Here is a 13,495-nt window from a genome sequence, read left to right as displayed (position 1 = left end):
GGGTAGCTACTGGCTAATCAGCTAGCAAATATGTTTTATAGCCATATTTTAAACATCATTTTCATAACTAATTATCATTATCAACCTTTATTTGCTTTTTTTAATTTGAAATAAAGAAGATTTGTTATTTATTCATCCTATAGCCAAGTTCATCTCATACTATTACACTTTTTTATTTACTGTATCCAAACGCAATTGACACTAACAAATAAAACCTTACAAAACAATGGATATGAAGATGAAATGAGGAGACAAAGGTATGGATTAGTGATCGGTTTTGAAAACAATTAGAGTCACTGTATACTGCAAACACAGCAAGTGTGTGAAAATGAGTTGAAATTTCTTGAAAGTAAAAAGGGGGGACCTACAACCTATAACACAGGAATTCTCCCCCTCCTTGAAAAATCAAGACTAAATTTTGATAAAAGATTGAAGTCTTTATAAAGCATATCCCCCGTAATGATTTATAAACATTGAATTAAAATGAATACCAATTTCAAAATTTTATTCTTTAAAACTACATTCAAAGAGGGAAAGAGAAATTTGAAACTCTTTGTTTCTTTGTGTCTAACTAACTTGATATAACAATATTCTTGTATGAAATGTTGAGTTGAAGTTGTCAAAAGGTATATTTTTAGTTACAAGTTCTACTTCGGCTAAAAAAGTGATATTTATAACTCTAAACATGAGGGGCATCAGCACATCAAATTCTTGAATACAAAAACAACAACAACAAGAATTATTAGTAAGAAAAAAAAAATAACCAAAAGTTAGTTGATTTAGAGCATTCTTTCATACTTGATAAGGATTCGCTCCGTTTGAGTTTGACTTTTAATCTGGATAAGACCGGTGATGCACTGCTAGACCTTTGAGTTAATCTTGGCACAAGATACTGCTTCTGACCGGAAGCGGAGTGCGCCTCTCTCCTAGCTCCATTGGGAGTCGTCGTCGTTGGTGGTGTCAGGCGACGCCGCCGCTCTGTTAGCTGATTGTGCAGGTCAGTTTTAAGAGCTTTGGTTTTTGTCAATGTTTGAGAAGCATTGATAAATGACAATGAGAAGTTAATAATGAGAGCATGCATGAACATGAGATGTGAACATCACTCAATAGTAATATTAACAAATTTAGTAACCAGACAATACCAATAACATGCCTACATTAGGAAATAGAGAATGTGTTCTGAACTCTACTTTAACTTAAGCCATTGCACAAGTCCATGCTTTTCACCGAATATTTCTTATGCTTCCAGGGCTCTTTTCTAGAGGGGACAACTACCTTATTCCTAGACAATTTTAATTCAATTAATTGGTAAATGTAGTAATAATACATGAAGGGACTTGTCTGCTTTTGATACCATAAACATAGCTGGAAACTGCAGTATAAGTTAAATGTGAGTTCAGATTAAGGACAACGGGTTAAAACAGTATCACAATTTTCACATCATGCCACATAGTCAGAAGCACCTCACATCTGAGTTGGAAAAAAAACTTAACTAAACAATCCCAAATTTAATGGAAAATTAATTGTACATGTATTCTTTATATTTTTCATTTTCCTTTTGCAAAATAAATATATGTGGCATATGCCCCTATCCTTAAAGGACAAGTCCACCCCAACAAAAAGTTGATTTGAATAAAAAGAGAAAAATCCAACAAATATAACACTGAAAATTTCATGAAAATCGGATATGAATTAAGAAAGTTATGACATTTTAAAGTTTTGCTTAATTTCACAAAAAAAGTTATATGCACATCCTGGTCGGTATGCAAATGAGGAGACTGATGACATCATCCACTCACTATTTCTTTTGTATTTTATTATATGAAATATTCTGAATTTCTCCTCATTGTCAAGTGAAACAACAATAATTCCTCCCTTAACATATGGAATTAGCATTGTTAAATAATATATTGTTCAGTCAAGTTGGTCCATATTGTCAAATTTGTAAAAAATGAAATATTGTATAATTCGAACAATAAAAAAACAAAAGAAATAGTAAGGGACATCATCGACTGTCTCATTTGCATGTCACTGAGTCGTGCATATCACTGTTTTTTGAAAAATAAGCGAAACTTCAAAATGCCATAACTTTCTTATTTTACATCCGATTCTGATGAAATTTTCAGTGTTATGCTAGTTTGATTTTTTTCTCTATTTATTCAAATCAAAATTTTCCTGTTGTGGACTTGACCTTTAAAAGTACTTGAACTGAACTGATATCTAAAAATATATATTCAAAGTTCCAAGTTCCAGGGATTATTATCCTATCTCTAATGGAGATTATTTTCAAACCAAGACTACAAAAAATATTCTTTCATGAGCAATGGATAAACTACAATAAAAAAAAAAAAGTTTATTTGAGTGGCTGCTCACACTTATAAAGTTATTATTAAAAATTTTATTCATATTGAAAGTTAAAACTAAAACTAAACAATAAAAAAAAAAACAATGGAAAGCCATAAAAGGAAAATCACTTTTCCAGTCTTAACTCTCAACATTAACATTCAAATCATAATGGCTCACACAAAACCCTAGATTCCACCATAAAAAAAAGAAATTAACATAATCAGAAGACAATGAAATCACACTGTAAGAGCATTGTTCAGTTTATTAGAAGTTGATATAAAAGAGAACTAAAAATACTAATGGAAAGAATTGTCAATTTTGCAGTAAGTTCAGTCCTAATTTCTTTTAGGAAATTTTGATTAGGGTTTCAATTACATACTAGTACTTAAAATGAGACAATGACTTTGTCAAAGTGCACAATAAAACCAAGAAACATTTTAAGACTCTGATTTCTACATGATTTCTGATTTCTACACACCCCTTTGCTATTACCATTCAACTATTCTCATGCAAGTCTTCCATACTACCATCAAGATTTAAAGGGGTAACTTCTACATCAAGGACTGGGCCATGCCAAGTCCTTCAAAAGTAATATCATAACCCATGTTAGACCAGCCTACTTTCTATCTCTGCTCACACCAGTTAAGTTGACAACCTCTTTGCACAGACGGCCTAAATTTGAAAAAAAAAATTAATTGCTTTCACACCAAGATTTAAAGGTCAAGTCCATCCCAGAAAAATTTCATCAAAATCGGATGCAAAATAAGAAAGTTACAACATTTTAAAGTTTCACTTATTTTTCACAGAGCAGTGATATGCACAACTCAGTGTCATGCGAATGAGTCAGTCGATGATGTCCATCACTCACTACATGTATTTCTTTTGTTTATTATAGTTTGAATTATACAATATTTCATTTTTTACAGATTTGAAAATAAGGACCAAGTTGACTGAACCATATAGCATTAAACAATGCTAATTCCACATGTTCAGGGAGGAATTAATCGTTGTTTCACTTGACAATAAGGAGAATATTAGGATATTTCATATTTCATATAATAAAATACAAAAAAATAGTGAGTGGATGACGTCATCAGTCTCCTCATCTGCATACCGACCAGGATGTGCATATAACTGTTTTGTGAAATAAAGCGAAACTTTAAAATGTCATAATATTTTACAGCCGATTTTGATGAAATTTTCAATGTTATGCTTGTTTGATTTTTCTGTTTTTATTACAATCAACTTTTTGTTGGGGTGGACTTGTCCTTTAAGCTTGTCCTGAACTGGTGAGCTTGGTCAACTTGTTCGGGTTCAGTCAGTTCCCCTTGGACCAGTCAGCACACTCTTTTTATATTAAGTGGGCTGGTTTGGTTATGGGAGAAGATATACCTCCTGCTCCTCATATGGGTATTCTTATCATCCTATAGCAAAATTACTAGTTACCACCCTCATTTGCTTTTTAATAATCTTCAGAATTCAACTACAAGATAAAAACATGCTTGGTGTACATTTTAGAAAGACTAACATGCATTTCCTGTAAGCATATACCTCTGTATTCAGTGTTTTCATAACACTACACCATTTAGATGTAAAAAAAGAAAGCATCTAAAAAAATAATAAACCTCATAATTAAATACCAAATTCCTATGCTGCTTGAACTACACTTAAGAATTCTTGGTAATTCCTTTTCAAACGCAATAAATGCATGTATAAGTAGTGCTGAACTAAATTTTAAACGAGGGTCACTCTATAATATTCATGACACCAATTTATACACAGTGGGATTGATGGTGGAAGGGGGAGTGGAGACATGTACTTTGACGGTTAATTTGATAACAGCTGTTGGTAGAGGTAAAAGGTGTGAGATCTAACACTCATTCTATCGCTACAGGGTTAAGGCTATGAATGATAAAAGGAGGACCCTCAGATCTTATGGTTGTTATGCATTATCATTAAAGTATGCTTAGAATATCAAGTATATAAGCTTTAGTGGGAGCTGATATGCAGGTTGGAAAACAAACCAATATGTTCATCATCATGCAAATGGGTAAGGAATATTTACATGTATGTTAAACTTGCTTTATAGGAGGTTATAGAAAAAAAAATATTTCGAATCAAGGGGTTATTATCAATGAACTAAAACAGATGAATTCTACATTAAGGATAAGCTTAAGAAAGAATAAATATTTTTAAAAAAATGAAGAGGCTATAACTATACATCATTAATGCACAACAATTGATTAATTTTATACAATTAAAGGATTTTATAGGAAACAAGTAATAAAAACTGGAAATAAAGAATAATGAAACATTTCAACAGCAAGCATGCTTGCCTGATTGTATTTATATACATACATCAAGAAAGTGCACTTCAATTTTTGAAAATGCAATGAAAAACACTTACAAAAGCAAAAGATAAAAATACAACAGTCATCTTACCTAAATAGTGGTGATGTAGCATCATTGTGCATGAATTCATCACTTTTGTAAAACTAAAACCTACTAGCAACAGGAGGAAAGATTATTCCATCATCGGTATTAAAGAAACATAATGATTTAGTGATGGATCAGTACACTGATTGGTCAATTAACCATTAGTCAGGCCTGTGATTGGTCAGTTTGAATCTTACCTTGTATCCTGGATACAATGTCTCCTTTAACCATGTTCATAGTAACAGGCATGGATACAGCCCATGGGGGTATAATAAGCTCACGGATTGGACCCATATCACACTCCCTCATTAGAGATTTGTAACATCCCGAATGTGCCTAAAAAAGAAAGAAAATACAAATGTTTTTAAATTTCAAATGAAAAAGAACAAAGAAACCAAAAGAACACTTATCATATCTGTATGACATACCCTAAATGTAGAGGTACTTTCAGTTTATAGACTGTTATCAAATTCATATGTGACCCTCCGCCCTTAAACTAAAAATAAGTCTTCTAAAATGAATATTGATATTTTGATTAGTTTCAAAAGAAGATCCTAAGCTTTAAAATTAATGATAACCCATAAAAGTGCTTGATTGAATGTAGAAAAAAATTCAGTGGGAGATACAGAGAATTAGAAAATAAGATTTGAAGTTTGGGGTTCACTCAAGCATGAGGTGTTCTGCACAATGTGCAATCTTGGCGAAACTCTCAAGTTGTCCAGGGAAAATGGTGTCAGATAAACAAATTTTTACTCTTTGAATCAACTTACTATCATGGCCATTCAAAGAGAAACTTGTTCTAATATACCTATCAACTCCATGGAGGGCAATTCCTACTACGTATCATCAGCGGTCATCCATTGTTTTAATTCATTGTAATGATGCATTGTGCATGTGTTGCTTTAAGTGAAAGGACCACAGAAAAAGAACAATGGGTTATCTGCCATACTATGTACAAACTATTTAATCATGTATATTTATGTTTTCACATGAAATGAATTCAAATAATCTCTCAATGTGTAATCATTTTGATGGATGGAGTATGAACATACTAGAGAAAGTATCAGGTGATGATTTGAACACTAACTAGTGCTCTTAATAGTCTCCTTTGACATACTATACTATCAAAGAGCCTGCCTGTAACCTCACTGTATTTTATCTAGGCCTCTATATAGATCTGTAAATAAACATGCTGTAGCAGCTACTACTTAACAATTGGATTTCAGCTCATATAGTCTATTTCTTATAATGGTGTCTAAAAGTCATCTTACAAGTGGAAAACATTATATATAATTAATAATCATTTTATTCACTTTTTAATGGTGATCTCAAGGGGGTGTGAGGGGTGATCCACTAAAAAAACACCCTAACTTAAAAAAAATTACTGAATGCTAGAAATATCATAAAGACATTAATAAGGCTGTAATTATCCTTAAATTGTTTTCATCAAACTTTCATATGTTTCTGCATTCATTGAAGAAGCAATAGTCACTGCGGCTTTTCCCTTAGAAAAGTTTATTTCCCAACTACTCTAACCCTTAACCGAGATAAAGCAAAATGCTTCAAACAGAGAGTATCACCATGCAGCAAAAGATAAATTATCTTGCTGTCAAAATACTGATCTATCTTGAAAAGAAAATGCTCACTTGAAACTTTCTGCTCACTTCGGATTAAGCTTACTTTGGATGGGAATAAACATTTTGGTTTCACTGTCTATACAACCGATAAGTGATCAAATTGAATGAGAAAGATAATTATTTAGAACTTCCTTAATTACTGGAGTGTATTCCCAATCTATAGAAAGTGAAAATGAACCTATACCTACCATACATATAACTAGTTTTAATTTGGTATTAACATTGATTTACATCAGTTCTTATGGCTAATGACTGTAACGATTGCATTGGAACAGGAAAACATGATAGATGTAAGCAGGAAGCGGATCCTGGCTTGGGGTGAGTGGAAACTTCTGGTTGTGGGAGCCGCTTTGTACTTTGCTTCAGCTATTTAACTTTAGAGAAAACATTAAAGTTGAATTAAGAAGACGATTCCAAATATTGAGATATTTACATTAATAGCAACCTTACAACCCCCCAAACACTAATAGGTGATTCGACCCCCCATTTTCTTTTTTCAAAATAGTGAATTTGAACGATTTATCCCTACCCATTTTCCCTGAGTTCGCTCCTGCAATGCCTACCGAGACGGGTGTTCTTTGAGTGTGACGTCACCGGGGGGTATTCGGTCCCGGTGGCAGTGCCGTTTTGTGTACTATGCACGTACTCCTTCATATGGAATAACTGCAGTTGAAGTTGTATCTGCGAGCCATAGAACTTGCAAAGAGGAAATGATTAAAATATTTGTGGCCGTACTATTATTCCAAATATGTTAATTCCCTCAGAATGATACCATAGACCCTAAAGGAATAATTTCAAGGTGAATAATATGAAATTTGATCGAGATCTTCTCACCAGTCGATAACGTAGCAGACGTGTTATTATGACATATTTATCCGCGTGTGACGCGGCTCTTGCAAAAAAACACAGTTGGTTGCGGAATTGCTTTGTGCCGACCGGCCGCCCGCTCCGGCGCAGCTATATAGCTGTCGAGCTAGCTACCGTACCGTTCTTGTTGTCTTCAACCATAGAGATGTATACTAATTACTATATATCTTTCTGTCTTCAACTCACTTCCGAATTGCGTTTGTATGTGTGACGGTGACCCCTAGCGTAATTAAATATAGAAAACAACTCAGAAGGCCGAGAAAGAATACTATACGTTTGGTTCAAGATTGTTCTGTGGAATGAGCTATGAGTGGAAATGATCCAGAGGATATAAAAGTGGAGTCAAAGACAAAAGAAAAGAAGAAAAAACGCCAGGGGATCGCTGCACGGCCATGAACTAAGTCGACATTCCAGACCATAACAGTACACTCAATGCCTGGGTGTTGTGTGTACTAGTATTATGCGTTCAGCGCGCGCTGAGCTAGCCGCCGGAATTACTTTCCAGCTACTCACTTGATTGAACATCGTGATAAAATAAATGAGAAATAGTGAAAATATCATTCAATAACTCACTGTTTGCTATCTTACATCATGATTGAAGAGTTCATGGTGGTTATTCATACTGTTTTTTATACAGGGAAAGTAAAGATTTGTACATATCAGTCCTATTTGTTTGATTTGAGTTGCTTTGAAAAAAAATTGTAAAATATCTTTCTCTCTCTGCATAGCATTTCTGTATGACATTCAGGCACCTCTTATATTAAATTCCCCCCGGTGACGTCACACTCCGAGTGACTTTTCTGTACACTCGTCTCTCGGGCTCTGACAGGTGGCTAATTTCATAGACTTTCAAAGCAAAATATCGAGAAGGCAGAGGATTATTGTGACATGCTATGTGTTTGAACAACTTATATATACTATATATTGTATGTAGAACCTATATTTATGGAAACTCACCCCCTTCTTAATTCAACTTTAACTAATTCAGAAGCACAGAGACTGCTTTTGAACAGTCAAAGAAATTGAAATTTAGGCCTCCACCAACTGCAACTTTGGATCATCACTACAGAACTATGCATACATTCAACTTTGAATTATTTTTGTTTGCCATAAAGATCTAGACCAAAAAATGATAATAAATATTGGTGAGAATCAAATAAAACATTTCAATTATTTACCCCAATGACACTTGCTTGACCTCTCCTTTGAATCTGTGACCCCTCCAAATCTGACCAGAACATCATCAATTCAATTGAAAATATTACGACAATAGACCATTTTCATATGCACTTTGACCTCTATCTACGACTATTGATAAACTGACCCTAAATTATCACCTGGGTGAAATTTCATAAAGCTGTTTTAAGTTAAAAGGGAATCCAGCCTTGGTAATAAATTAATGTGTAGGAAAGGAGAAAAATAAACAAAACAAAATGGTGAAAGCAGGGCTCCACACTAACCCTTTTTTCTACTGGTCCAACCTATTCATGTCGGACCAGTAGATACCCAGTTTTTCAATTTTTTACTGGTCCGAACCTAAAATCTACTGGTCCCAAAAAATAAAGAAAACATAAGAAAAAGGCGTGAGTTTATTTTGCTGTCCTTTCTTGTTACCCCCCCCCCCCAAAAAAAAAATGAAGGAATGAATGAATGAAAGACAAAAAGAAAGAAAGGAAGAAAGAATAAAAGAAAGGAAGGAAGGAAGAAAAAAGCAAAGGTAAAGAAAGGATAGATGTGAAGGAAGGAAAAAAAGAAAGAACTAAAGAAAGAAAGAAGGAAAGGAAGGAAAGAAAGAACAAAAATAAGAAAGAAAGAACGAAAGAAAAAAGGAAGGAAAGAAAGAAAGAAAGAAAGAAAAAAAAAAAAAGAAGGAAAGAAATGATGCAAGCAATAAAGAAAGAAAAAACAAAAGACAGAAAGTAATGAAGAAAGAAGGAAAGAAAGGAAGGGAGGAAGAAAAAAGCAAAGGTAAAGAAAGGATAGATGTGAAGGAAGGAAAAAAAGAAAGAACTAAAGAAAGAAAGAAGGAAAGGAAGGAAAGAAAGAACAAAAATAAGAAAGAAAGAACGAAAGAAAAAAGGAAGGAAAGAAAGAAAGAAAGAAAGAAAGAAAGAAAGAAAGAAAGAAAGAAAGAAAGAAAGAAAGAAAGAAAGAAAGAAAGAAAGAAAGAAAGAAAGAAAGAAAAAAAAGAAGGAAAGAAATGATGCAAGCAATAAAGAAAGAAAAAACAAAAGACAGAAAGTAATGAAGAAAGAAGGAAAGAAGCAAGAAAGAAAGGGTAAAAGGAGAGATGGAAAGAAGGAAAAAAGAAAGAATAAAAGAAACGAAGGAAGAAAAAAGTAAAGAAAAAATGTGAAGGAAGGAAAAAAAAACAAAGAAGGAAAGGAAGGAAAGAAAGAATAAAAGAAAAAAAGAATGAAGGAAAGAAGGAAAGAAATGAAGCAAGCAATATAGAAAGAAAGAACAAAAGACAAAGTATTGAAAGAAAGAAGGAAAGAAGGAATAAAAAAAGAAAGAAAGGGTAAAAGGAGAGATGGAAAGAAGGAAAACAGAAAGAAAGGATTGAAAGAAGGAAGAAATCAAGAAAAGGGAAAATGATAGAAGGAAAAAGGAATGTTGGGAAGGAATAAAGAAGGAAGGAAGCAAGCAAGCAATATAAAAAAAAAAAGAAAATGTAAAAGAATAAATGAAAGGAAGAACAAAAAAGAAAGACCAAACTTCAAAGAAAGAAAGGAAAGGAAGCAAGCAGTAAATAAAAGGAAGAAAGAAAAGGTAAAAGGATAGATGGAACAAAGGGGAAAAAGAAAGAACAAAAGACAAAGAAGAAAGGAAGGAATGAAAGAGAGAAAGGGCTGCAAGAAGGAATAAAAACAAGAAAGGGTAAAGAAAGGATGGATGGAATGAGGAAAGAAAGAAAGTAACAAAGAATGAAGGAAAGAAAGGGGAAAAGAAGGAAGGAAATGAAGAAAGAAAGAAGAGATAAATATAGGATGGATGGACTCAAGAATTAAAGAAAGAAGGAAATAAAAAAAGAAAGAGCATTAGAAATAGAGAAAAATATTAACAGGACAGAAAGAATGAAAGAACAAAAGACAAAGAAAAAGGGAAAATTAAAAAAGAAAGACAGTAAAAGAAGAGAGGGAAGAAACAAAGAAAGAAGGAAAGAAAGATTGAAAGAAAACAAAGGAAGAAAGCTAAAACTATCATCATAAATAAATTATCAGTTTCTTTTTGGCTCAATTAAAATATACTAGTACTAGCTACGAAAGAAACCAAGTGTATCAACACACACACAAAGGCATATGTGGGGCTATCATGTATTCAGACAATATCACTCGAAACCCGATCTCTTTGAACTAAAACAGAAGTGAAAATTTCTCCTTTTACTGCTTTCAAATGACAGAGTTACCCCAATTTTGGCAAATTTTTAGGAAATATGGACATTATAAGAGCTTTTCATTAGTGTGAAATGTGAATTTTGACAGTTCTGTGAGAGATTTCTGGCAGAGGTTAGCCAAGCTTCGTTAGCAGCCAGTAGGAAATTTACCATGTGGGCTGTGTGGCTGGCTAGCCACGTGTACACTGTATGTTACCCTATCAAAAATTGCATGCGATTCATTCTGTGTGTGTTCTGTGTGTGAATGCCAGAATTTAACGGGAGGAAAATGGTTCGCAATTTGAGTCATGGAATATTTTTCATGTTTATGTTGGACTAGCGAATTTGACCATTTCTGAAAAAGTTACTGGCCCAACAATAGTTTTTATTACTGTTTATGTCGGACCCATAAAGCTTGCTATTTTTGGAAAAATTACTGGCCCGACAATGATATTTTTTACTGGTCATGTCGGACCAGTAAATCTTGCTATTTCTGAAAATCTACTGGTCCGACAGTGATTTTTACCGGTCTGGGACCGTCGGACCGGCGCTAGTGTCGAGCCCTGGTGAAAGTTTGAAAAAAAATCGGACAAGCAATAAGAAAGTTATGGCTGCTTTAAAACTGAGATCCCTAAGACTATGTAGATTTCAAATTGGCAACTGGGTAAGTAAATTATGACAAGAGGCAAAAAAAAAACTTTCTCATAGGCCATGTACTTAATTATAAGGGATTTGTGTTTTCTCCTAAGTACCCATTCCCCAGAGGCAGTAATCTAAATATAACCCAGGTATTATATTGTTTTATGTCCTCATGAAAGAAATAAAACTTTTGAAAAAAAAAGAAATTTTATGTCGTTTTATGTATTGGTAATACATGGAAGAGTATTCCTTGCCTTACAGGGTCATTCTCAGAAAAATGCTACAATTGATGGGGGGAAAAATCGTAAAAATGAAATCTACAAAATGGGTTGAAAAATACAGATTGTGAAAGTACCATGTATGAGAAAGTGGCAACAGAAAAGGGGCATGTCGCTGTTGCGTCAATTTGAAGTACTGACCGGATTAACTCAAGCACTGTATATCAACGTTACGGAGGTTAATCGTTAGCATTGTTCACTTATGTTACTCAATTAAATCACCTTTGAAATGATTGAAATAGAAATGCACACCATTAAGTTTCAGTGTGGTATCAACAATTTTATTTACTGAAGCAAAAATGTTTGCAAGATAGAAAAAATATTCAATATTCTTTTTCAGAAGCAGGATTTTACCAAATAACATTTAACAAAAAGAACCATAAAAATCATTGCACATCTTTCGTTCAGTTTAATGTTCATAATTTGAATGAGGCAACCTTGAAATAAATTCCATCCATAACCTGAGATCCTAAGCAATGCTTGACCAATGCTGGGAATCAAAAGATAGTTTACCATTAAATCCTCTCGATGGCATTTAACCATGTCAACCTTCGTTACGGAAGTTAAAATCAAGTTACAAATTGCACTACTTATTATGTTACCTTAGGAACATCCATATTAAGGTATTGGTATAACATTTTTTTAAAAACTTATTGAAGATGAATGTGGAACGCATTGCTTAATTTTCCCACCCCCCCCCCCCCAAATAAAAAATGTTAAAAACAGAACAGGAAACGGACAACTGTCATTTTTGTTGTCGTTCTTGTTCACAGTTGGAATAAGAAAACCGAATAACCGGGCCACAGAATTGCAGTTCATCTTAAAAGTTTCTGGCACTAAGTAATCCTAAGCAAGATCCTAAGCAATGCATGACCAATTCTGGGAATCCCAAGATACTTTACCATCAAATCCTCGAGTGGCATTTACCCTTGTCAATCTTCGTTACGGAAGTTAAATGAAGTTACAAATTGCAGTATTTATTTGTTAGCTTAGGAAAATCCATATTTAGGTATTCGTATAACCTTTTATTAATAAATAAAGATAAATATGGAACGCATAGCTTAATTTGCCAATCCCCCCCCCCTTAAAAAATGTAAAAAACATAAACAGGAAACGGAAACTGTAATTTTATTGTCGTTCTTGTTCAAAGTTGGAATGAGAAAACCGAATAACCGGGCAACAGAATTACAGTTTATCTTTAAAGTTTCTGGCAATAAACAAAATATAACAATCGCAGTCCCGTTACCAGGATGAGTTCTCTGGGTTACGAGGAATCCCGCCGCCTGCCAATAGCCAAAAAAGATAGAAAAAGAGGGAAAAACATTTAAAAAAGGACATGGGGAAATGAATAATAAAAAAGTAAGGTGAATGAAACAAGAGGCTAAAAAATCACAAATACATAAATTATTAATGGAATCTATATTATCTAATCGCGATTTTATTTTCATCAGTTTGTTATATCGAGATACACAATTACGCATTCTATTCGTGATTTTAAAAAATGATGAATAGCCAAAATGTTTGATTATCGAAATACGTATTTCATTTATAAATTCCAACAAACCGTGAGAGTTTGAAATACCCCTTTCCATGTGTTCATGTAAGTAGGCCTATATCGATTATTCAAGCGCTTTTTATGCACGTTAAAGGGGTCATCCAGGCTGAAAAATATGATCTGAACAGATAATAAGCAGACAAACAAAATACTGCAAATAAGATCAAAATTGAACAAGGAATAGCGGAGTTATGCCATTTTAAAGATTTGCATTATTTTAGTGAAACAATATAGTCTATGCATATCTTCATGAATATTAAAAGAGTTGATTGATGGTGTACATACATGTAATCCCCACTTGTTTTTGTTTGTATTCTATTGCATGAAATTATTTTTTATTCAATTTATATCCTCTTTATTT

The 13,495-nt window shown here is 33.4% G+C and overlaps 1 protein-coding gene across 4 annotated transcripts in view; it reads right to left on the bottom strand.

Moving 5' to 3' along the window:
* LOC129254710 (diacylglycerol kinase theta-like) overlaps nucleotides 1-5,113 on the bottom strand; it is a 30,789-nt gene extending 25,676 nt beyond the window's left edge. For 2 of the 4 annotated variants that reach the window (XM_054893224.2, XM_064094998.1), the window contains exons 1-2: nucleotides 4,980-5,113; nucleotides 799-1,011 (exon numbers count right to left, since the gene is read on the bottom strand). In XM_054893224.2, coding sequence (XP_054749199.2) covers nucleotides 799-1,011; nucleotides 4,980-5,091 — 325 coding nt within the window. In that variant the 5' untranslated portion in view covers nucleotides 5,092-5,113. The remainder of the gene's footprint in view (nucleotides 1-798; nucleotides 1,012-4,979) is intronic. The other 2 variants (XM_064094992.1, XM_064095004.1) reach the window with 1 other exon arrangement.
* Nucleotides 5,114-13,495: the final 8,382 nt, after the last annotated feature.

This window comes from Lytechinus pictus, chromosome 1, assembly GCF_037042905.1.
Source record: "Lytechinus pictus isolate F3 Inbred chromosome 1, Lp3.0, whole genome shotgun sequence".
Taxonomy (NCBI): domain Eukaryota; kingdom Metazoa; phylum Echinodermata; class Echinoidea; order Temnopleuroida; family Toxopneustidae; genus Lytechinus; species Lytechinus pictus.
The sequence above is the reverse complement of the archived record's forward strand: the minus strand, read 5'-3'. Positions and strand labels throughout refer to the sequence as shown.